General features: G+C 40.7%; 1 protein-coding gene across 1 annotated transcript; it reads left to right on the top strand.

Moving 5' to 3' along the window:
• The first annotated feature begins 230 nt into the window (after positions 1 to 230).
• On the top strand, positions 231 to 9485 carry LOC136613134 (chymotrypsin-like elastase family member 1). Its single transcript, XM_066593993.1, has 8 exons — positions 231 to 289; positions 2712 to 2809; positions 4604 to 4704; positions 5327 to 5452; positions 5815 to 5951; positions 7184 to 7329; positions 7497 to 7646; positions 9382 to 9485. The coding sequence occupies exons 1-8, from the start codon at positions 250 to 252 to the stop codon at positions 9388 to 9390; spliced, it is 807 nt and encodes a 268-aa protein (XP_066450090.1). The 5' UTR covers positions 231 to 249; the 3' UTR covers positions 9391 to 9485.
• Positions 9486 to 10364: the final 879 nt, after the last annotated feature.

Consider the following 10364-nt stretch of genomic DNA (forward strand, 5'->3'; position numbering starts at 1 on the left):
AGAAAGGAACACAGCAATAGATTACTATGAACCAGTGGAAAACGTTCTCTTTTTACTTGTGTTATATAACTACTGCTTACTCAATTATTCCACGTATCCTTGACGAAAATACTGAAGTAGATAAAGATATGGTAAATATTGTTAATATAACATCTGTCAGTATTCCCACTGCATGAAGCTTGGGGCTGCAAGCGATATAAAGGGGAGTGCACAGTTTTGCCCTGCGCATCAAAAAAAAGTTGATCCAAGATGTTAACATTCCTTCTGCTGACTGCATTTGTCCTTGGTGGTAAGATGCAAAAATATACTCCTTTAATTTTACTACAAGTTATCTATGACTGTAATATGCACCTCTCTTCTACAGTATCTGTCTGCTGTACTCAGAGGTAATAGTGAAATTATTAAAACAGGCTGTCCAGGACTTTGGGGATCTCTTTTATATTACCTTCCCTCAGTCCAATTGAAGCTGTGCCTGCACTACCAAACCAATACAAATGGCACAATCTTCTTCCTGTGCTGGCCGTACTGACAGCAGTGCCGGCAGTCTGCTGATCGGTAAAGTTCCAGAACAGTTAACCCCCATCCATTATCTATTGATGACCTATCCTGAGAATGCGTCATCGATAGAAAAAAACCCAAAGTACCAAACAACCCTTTTGAATATATTTAGATGTTAATGTGACATATAAAGTATTTTGTACTGTTTTGTCATGCGACCAGTGGTAAAAACATAAAAGTATTTTGCTAATTTTTAGCTTTGTACAGTGATAGCGCATAGCTTATAAAATAATCTTTCAAATGATTGACAGCTTTAGCAATCTTTTTGCATAAAGTGTTAATGGTCACTGATGGCCATTAACACTTTATCATCTCCATTTGCATGTAAATGGGTCTCCTGAAGCTGTTTGCAGAGCCCAGTATGTAAATAAGCACACGCCCAGCTGTGCACACAGCTGCATTGTTCTCATCATGGGTGGCAGTAGAATACAATTTTAACTTGCCGGCTCCCCATGGAGAACACAGCCTACGGTCTACTGACATATAAAGCAAACTGCTTTATCTCCAGTAGCTGAATAATGGTTTGAAGTTCACCTTAAAATCAGTGCCTGCAGCCTGCGTTTACATGTAACAATTATCGCTCAAATATGGTTCATTTTTAAACGAAATGTGAGCAATGATCATTGCATGTATATGGGCCTTAAGGCCAATTTCACACTGCACCCTTGTCTCCACCCTGCTTCCCTTCTTTGGTTTCTGTTTACTGCACAGAAAATTTCTGTGGACGATGCTTTTCTATCTAGCTAGGGCTGTTTTCACACGACTGAGAAAATTGCGCTGGATGATGAACTCCAATGGGAGAGTTAAACATATGAGCAAGTTTGTTTTTTTTCCCAGCATTGCAATTACGGCATGTTCTATCTTTGAGCATGCACTTTAATCTCCCATTGTTTTCAATGGGGCTGAAAAACCATTGCACTGTGTGCTAGGTGCACGTGAGTGCAATAGAAAGTTTCCCAGCAAAAACTAAGTCAAACATTCCGCGATCCTCCGCCGCAGCTGTCAGCCACATCGAAAGATCGCTACTTCCCCGAAGTGATACGAGACGTTTTTGATACAAAAACGCCTCGCATCTGCGGGGAAATCGCATTCGCCTGTGTGATATTAGCCTCAGGCTCTATTTACGTCGGCATTGGAGGCTCAGTTTAGAATCTCCACTACAGATCTGGCATGAAATGCAGGACAAATAAGTCATGCATGTAGGACCTTTAAGTCTGGTAAAAATGTTGGGCAGGTGCAGGAAACGAATGGGCCCCATTATAGTCAGTGGGGTCGGTTTGGCACAGTTTGGTTCCGTTATGAGATGGATCTACTCACCCAAGGGATTCCTTTTTTTCTGCTTTTATAGGCCGCTGCAGACGGGCGGAAATCCCGCGGCGGGATTTCCCGCGGGATTTCCGCCACTGAAAGTCTGCATAGGAGTGCATTACAATACGCACTCCTATGCAGACGGCCGCGGTTTGGCCGCGCGAAATGCGGCAAACAAACCGCAGCATGTCCTATTTTTGTGCGGGTCTCGCACTCACCCGGCCGCCGGCTCCGGTCTGCGCATGCGCTGGCTGCGCGGCAGCCAGCACATGAAAGAGCCGTGGCTGCCAGGCGCGGGTGAGTATGCGCTCGTCTCTGCAGGCTCTCGGGTCGGGTCCCGCGGCGAGGATTCTCACCACCGGATCCGACCCGCTCGTCTGCAGGCGGCCATAATGGAGTAGAAAAACCGAATCTCTAGCGCAGATAGAAATTTTACTTTAAAAGGCTGACAGGGACAGAAACCATTTGCAATGCAGACCAAAGTGGTCTCACCCGACAAACCCCATGCTTCCACCCAGGATTTCATCCATATGCAGTTTTCTGCATAGAAGATGGAAATCTGAGACGGAAAATGGTGAACAAAGACGCCATGTAAAAAAACTATATGCCATCGCTTTCTAACCAGTGGGGATTCGACTGCTAGAACCGCTACTAACCTCGCCCGGATTTAGCGGTGGATCCCTTTCAAACTGTTTCAATGAACTTGCGTCCGTCTCTCACCCCCAGCTTTGCACAGAATCGCAGTGAAGCCCCAAGCACTAAGTTTAATATATTGTACGTAAATCAAGAAAAATGTAACAATTTCTTTTAATTACTTTTTCTTTTTTAATTCTACCTTATCCAAGGACATTGCGATGATAATATTCGCTACATTGAAGACATTGAAGACAACACACGTGTAGTAGGAGGATCAAATGCAGCCAAAAATGCCTGGCCATGGCAGGTTGGTGATGTTCGAATTAGTATGGGCAGTATACAGGGTGACTGTATAATAAGTCTCCGTGCAGGTATGCTTTGCAGGTCCACGTAAGTGATAGCGCTGACAAAGGAGGAACAGCTCAATATGATACTGCTGGCAGGTCGGGGTGAACATGTCCCAGGGATCAGACATTGAATGTGATACATGTAACGCGAATGTGTTACTTCTGTCACGTTGAATGTCTGGGTCATGTGATGTGTTGATGCCGTGATGAGGTGCAGTTAAAGGGAGTTTCATAGTCCCAGCAATTAGGTTAAATACTAAAATTCTTTAAACCACCACTAGGGGAGCTGATAACTTGTATTTATTATTGAGTTTGATGAGAGCAATATAAATCCATATGCAATGAGCTCCCACTAGTGGCAGATGTAGGTAGACAGACATTTGGAGGTCTGTATCAAAAGACAGAATTTCAACTCCTATGAAGAACTCTGTGGCTTTTTACATGAAATAAAATATGTACACAATCCTGTATCAGACCACTATTAGCCCCTTCAAGCAGAGGTGTGCATAGATCTTCTTGCACCCAGGACAAAGATACAGTTTGGCGTAGCCCCCTCCTGACCAATTAATGTACAACCCACCCTTTTTTAATTTATTTTGCTCCTACACTGGCGTCCGGATCTGGACATCTGAGGGTAACAGCATGTTGGCCCACTTAGTAAATTAATTATTGCTGGCTGCGCAGTTATGCAGGTGAAGATTGCGCAGCTATTTAACCATCAATTCGAAACAGTTCCAAAACGCACCTCAGCACAGGTCTCAGCTGTACTGTGACCATTCACATCTAAGTCCAGGCTTGTAGCTAGCGGCTCACATACCGGACGCAAAATTGAGTTTGAGGGCCCTCTGCACAAATTCTTTTCATGGCTGCCAGTTGCATTCTGTCTGTAACTTTCCGCTAGATCTCTTAGGGTGTTCACATGGGGTAATTTTCAGTGCAAATCCAGGGCCCCTAGTACCTTCCTCAAGAATTATACTCTGCCTCCTTCCACATAGTAATAATCCCCCTTAGTGCCACCCCCACAGTGATAGTGACCTCCTACGTGCCCCTACACAGGGTTAGATCCCTTTTACCTGCTCAAGATTATCTTCATTTTCTGCACTATACAAAAAACTTGAAGAAACTTTCGACAGCAGAGCCCGGAGTCTGACTCCTCCCAGACATGTGACATCACACCCGGGGCAGATGCCCCTCCTGCTGCCCTTTGCTACGCTTTTGCCTTCAAGACTGGATATTGCATAAATATATTATGATTATCTTGTATCATCTTGTTAAATTATATGATAAACTGTAGTTCATCATTGGGGAGATATCATGTTTTACTTTTCACATGTGTTTGTTTTAGCTGGGCCTCTATATTTTAGCTTCTTGTATCTTTTGATATTTCATTGTCATACGATCCTCATTTTCTGCCAATAGGAGAATGACCATTTAACCCTGGGAGTTTTTTTATATGGATATCTTTCCATCAAGTACCTTATGGGTGTATTGTATACTTTCATTGATTACTGGCTACGCCAAGTTAGCCTTTTATGTTATATTTATGTAAAAGAGGCTGCATTTAGGGACCTATTTTATGATGCATATGACGGCTACAAGTACGTATCTTATTGTTTGGAGCCTTTTAAGTGTTTTTAACCTTCCTAGTGTTTGTGTATTCTAATAAAGGTATCTCTTTTTAGCTACTCAGCCATTTTGTTTCTTGATACAATAGGAGTCATAGGGGCATAACATAAACAGCATTTGTCTTGTAGATATCTCTCCAGTATCTTTCTGGTGGATACTGGTACCACACCTGTGGAGGATCCCTGATCCGTGCTAACCGTGTGATGACCGCGGCTCACTGTGTGGACAGGTAATACTCTGGACAATTATGTTAGTTTACACTGATTGGGACCCCTAGTGATAAGCTATTTTGATGCTGTTTTGCCAACAAAACACACATGGTACACAGTGGAAAGCAGACCGCTCTGATCCCTGTGTAATGGCCAGCAACTATAGGCATAGCTGCCATTAAAATCAATGGCAACTGCGTCTACAATTACTAGCGCTGGCCACTGTAGATGGGACAAAGCAATCTGCTTCCGCTTCATACCCTGTGTGTTTTGCTGGTGACAGTGGGACTCAGAACAACTGGTCAGTAGGGGTCCTGAGCGGCAGGCCCCAGCTGATCAACTATTGATGACCTAACCAGAGAAGAGATCATCAATTAAAATAGCCCAGAAAACACCCTTATGTAAAAATAACCGGTATTAGTGATTTTTAATGCTAAATACCAGGCATGAATCTATATGCAAATATCTATTTCTTACAGATTATATCAGTTTATATAAATTATTGCAATTTCTGTATAATTATGCATTGGCATTGCTTTAATTGTTGCTACCACTTTTTGAGAGTCTTTATCTATGACTTTTATTTATACCCATAGTATGCCTACATACTTATCCCTTTTCTTATTTGTATCTTTTGATTAGAAGCAACACCTTTCGTGTGGTCTTGGGAGACCACAACCTAAGCCAGAATGATGGTACCGAACAGTATATCTCCGTGTCAGCAATTCGTATCAACTCAGGCTGGAACACCAATAATGTAGCTGGTGGGTATGTATCTGATGGAACCGCTGAAGTGAACTCGCAGCAGCCAAAAGGCTGAAAGAATCGACATTGTATGTTCAACTTATGAACTGAAATGTTTAACAGATCTGATGTATAATTATAATTACATTGTTGATGGCTGTAAAAAGACGTGTCCAGCAATTTCAACCACTGGAGTGAATGACTTAGAAAAAAAGGGGAATCTTACTTTACCTTTGTTGAAGAATGGAAACCCCTATTCAGTCTATGACAATGTGGCCCAAAAAGGAAAAATTCCTTCATGACTCCACCCGGCGATCAACATTCGACTAGTATTGTTGTACATACGTGCAATTATATCAGATTCTTATATTGTGTTTTTCTTTCAGTTATGATATTGCTATCCTTCATCTGGCTTCCAGTGCTACTTTGAACAGCTATGTGAAACTAGCCACACTGCCTGCAAATAATGCCGTTCTTTCCAACAACTATAACTGCATCATTTCAGGATGGGGAAGAACTGTTAGTAAGTTATAATTCAGAAGGTTTTTGAAGAGTCTGTTGCCTATGAACCCAGTCAGGAAATAACCGTTGTATGGGCAATCAGTCAATTCCAGCATTCAAATTTACTACACTTATTGAGGTCTATAGCTTTTTTTTTTATAGAGTAAGAAGGACTGAACTTACTTTTTGTAATAAAGTTTTAATCTTATTAACAATGCGTATAAAAAGTATATAAAGGTAAATATAAAAGAGAACATACAGTACACATAAAACATTTGCAAAAAAAGGGAATAAATGTAGAATACCAGACCTAATTGATTAGATCGGTTCAAATCGAGATTGGCTGTAGGAGACATGCTGAGTATGTCTTGGACAGTACTGTACATTAGGTATAGTCTTTCGGGGTCTAACACTGATCTTTGGTCTACGCTATAGTTTTAACATGTCCCAGCCACATCCTCGTTACTTTCCTTCTGACCATGTGATAATGGTGGGCTGAGTATATGAGAAATCACATACCTTTTCAGCCACAATTCTTATTTTCATCATATTTTTCCATAGGAAGTTCCTACAGAAACTATGACAGTTATGTTTCAGCGCACAAATTTATAAATCTATCAACAATAAAAACTTGTGTCATGGCTTATTTGGTTGAGTAGATATCGAGTTTTAAGGGTCCTCAGTATTCTATCATCCCTCTGTTTGGACCATAAGAAAAGGATGGATTCCCCGAGCACAACCATATAACAGGCATTAGCCAGAAAATGTAAAATTCCAGGGAAATCTGGAAATTCTTTGATGTTACCTGTTGAGGCGGTGTCGGTGCAACTGCCCTTAGGCCATCTGAGATGCTTTGGTTACTTAAGAATTCTTTTATCCTCACAGGGGAGGTATCTATATAACCACAGGGGACACCAGTACCGAACTGGCTGATCATTTACCCCAAAAAGTTTAGTAGTTCCTAGCAGATTTGTATAACTCGTAACTGCAATCTAACACAAGGGAGAATCTAAACCTTTTCATAGCACAGAAAATCTGTTTACAGTATTCATCCATAACCCTTTGCATATGAAAGCAATAAAATATGTGAAGAATCCTCATGTCCAGAACACTGTTTATGCCAATAAACATCCTACAGCAAGAATCAGTAAGGTGCATATGACTTTCAAGCCACAACACCGTGAAGGCACGCTTTAAAAAATTTTTAGTAATGTGTCAGTTATGGAATACTAAGAATTATGACTTGCATTACAGCTGGTGGCTCTCTGCCATCCATCCTCCAGCAGGCCCCTCTGCCCGTTGTAGACCACTCCACCTGCTCTTCCAGCTCCTACTGGGGAACCACTGTTAAGAGCTCCATGGTGTGTGCTGGTGGTAATGGAGCCCAGGCTGGATGCCAGGTAACCTTTAGTGAATTTATGGCTTACTGCACCTACATGGACACACAAAAAAAACATTATATTTATTGCAGCATTAATATTCCAGCTATATTACTAATATATTATGCAAATTGATAGAAACTGAATTCTAGTGTAGCTTTTGCCAGCACTTACCATTTATCTTATAGGGCGATTCTGGTGGACCCCTGAACTGTGTTGTCAATGGAGCCTACCAAGTCCATGGTGTGACCAGCTTTGTGTCTTCCAGTGGATGCAATGTTTACAGGAAACCCACAGTGTTCACCAGAGTGTCTGCTTACATCTCCTGGATCAACAGCGTAAGTTCCTGCTCATGGTCATAAATAACACAGTAACACATGTTTTGTTCCCAGGTTGTTACACTTGGTTCCCGATGTCTTTTGTCACTAACGGTTAGAAAATATCTATCAGTAGCTTTAAAATTTGGGTTTGTGGCGAGAAAAATAGTTTGAAAAATTTCTATTATGCAATAAAACCTGTGTTTTTTATTCTTGTTTGCATTAAATCAATAAACCCAATTCAAATCAAGTAACATTAACATATATGCATGCACAAATAACACTAGGTACCCAAAAAAACTATTTTTTTTTCTTCCTGGAAATTTAACACCAGATTTTTAGGTCACATGTAACTGACAATGTGCTTTTATCGAGTAATAACTGTGGTTTTGTACGGATTGAGCTGGTATTTTAGCAGGCCCTTTTTCCATGCAGCTTGTCACTGAACGCATCATACTCAATCATGGCAGGTTATAAACAAGCGTATCATTGTGCACAGCGCATGCATCTGTTTGCTTTTGCAAGTCTGGAGCTGCCTGGAAATCTGAAGTATACTTTCCCTTGGTAGCTCCAGACTTGCAAAAGTAAACAGATGCATGCGCAATGACATGTTTGTTGACAATCTGCCACGATTGTGTTGCCTAGGTCATGTACAACTGATGTGCTTTTAGGTTTAATCCACTTTTATTTAATTTCTCCCATTAAATATTCATTATCAAGTGTGTCTCGCAGGACCATATTAAAGAACGGGAATAAAGAATACAACATGTAACATATACATTCCTAAATGACAAATTAGAGCAACAGTGAGGAAAGCAGCTAGTAATTCACAGGCAACAATCCCCCAACTAATGAAAAGGATGTGTACCAATCCCATTGATACAATTTAAATGGGAGACTGAAGTCTTCTGTTTATGGTAGTAAAGAGAAATAAAGAAAAAAATATAGAAGGGAACAGAATTAAGGGAGAAGGGGAAAAATAAATAAGTATATGATTAAGAGAAAAAAAATACATATATCATAAGGGAAAATTAGTGCCTGACTAGGAACACCAGTACCCAGTACAATTCCTTTAATGTCTGCATCGTCTTTAACTAAGGGTTCATTCACATCAGTGTTGGAGGTTCTGCTCGGAATCTCTGCAGCTGATTTCAGCTAGAAAACAGCTACAGCAAAATGCCAGACTGCAGGCCAGAAATTGAATGGACCCTCATTATAGTCAATGAGGGGCTGTTGGGCGCCATTCGGTTTCATCATAAGACCGTTTGGCGAGGGGGTGACGGTTTTGCTTCTGTTTTGTTTACTGGAACAAATATCACTATATGCTGCGCTATGTGTTCCAGTAAAAAACTGAAGCAAATGGAAATCATTCCGTTTTTCTGAAAACCCATTTAAATCAATAGAGAAAAAACGGTTCAGTGTATTTCAGTTCTACTTCTGTTTCTCTGCTTCAAAAACAGAATAGAGAAACTGAAATCCAAAACTGAGATAAATGCAAGTGTGAGCTGTTGGGTTGTGAACTGTCAAAATAAGAATATGTAGACCAACCTACAGCCAATAAAATAGACAAGAGCAAGAAACACATTTTTAAGATTACATTTTTGAAAAAGTGAATACAAGAGAACCTAAAATGCTTTGCATGAATAACTACTCACTTTATTTGCTTTGATGCACTGTTTTATAAGGAAGTTTCTGATGCCATTTCAACCCCTTTAACAGCCTAGTTTACTTAACCCATGTATTTCTTTGCTTTCAGAACCTGTAAGCATCACAGAAACCTACTGTAGGCACAAGTATAATGGCACCTTAACCTTCCATAAGTACATGATGGGGGAAATAAAACAATGCTACACTCTCAAACCTTTGTTTGGCTCACTTTATTTGTATTTTGTTTGTTAGCTCATGGTGTAGATTTATTACTAGTAGTGTTTTCTACAATTCAAACTTGAGGACCTATTTTTGTTTCTGCAATGAAGGGACTGTGGTGCTCTATCAAGTACTGTGAAACTTTGTTTTGCTGATTGTTGGGGGTCTCTGGACTCAGATCTTGTACACCTCCCAGTGCAACCTTAACAACAGTAGGGGTATACTGGGAGATCTTTCACAACCCAGAATTTTACATCCTATCATCACTCTGATCATATGGGTAACTACAGTAATCAGACACGGTCAGATAGAGAATAATATTGGTATTTAGTGATTAACAAATGACATAATCCCTGATTGAGGTCATTCCGTTTCTTTTTTCCATCCAGCCCAGACCGCCATGACTACTTCTCTGGCCAGGACTCATATAAGCGAAGTATGCAGTGGGCTAGATGTGTCTTCTTGCTTTTGGATTATCTTCACACTCTGACCCTGAAAATAACAGTGTCACATATATTCTCCCCTGAATAAAAATATGCCCCATGCTATAACGCTTAATACAAAGTGTTCCACAGCTGTGCAACTTAATAAAAATATGCCCCACACCGTGCCATCAGAGTAAAAAATATGTTCCACACTGTGCCCCAAATGAAAGTATGTCTCACAATGTGCCCCTTAATAAAAAATGTATGATATGCCCCTGAATAGAAGTTTCCCTTACTGTACCCCAAAATTCTCCCCATAAGAAATAACTGGCACTGCTCCTATGTAGTCATTCCAACCCTGACAGACAGGGAAGGCCTTACCTCTTCTGGCTGGGCTGCAGAGCAATATAGGAAGTGACATGGAGACATCATAGCATTATGTACATCA

The sequence above is a fragment of the Eleutherodactylus coqui genome, chromosome 1 (genome assembly GCF_035609145.1).
Source record: "Eleutherodactylus coqui strain aEleCoq1 chromosome 1, aEleCoq1.hap1, whole genome shotgun sequence".
NCBI classification, from domain to species: Eukaryota; Metazoa; Chordata; class Amphibia; order Anura; family Eleutherodactylidae; genus Eleutherodactylus; species Eleutherodactylus coqui.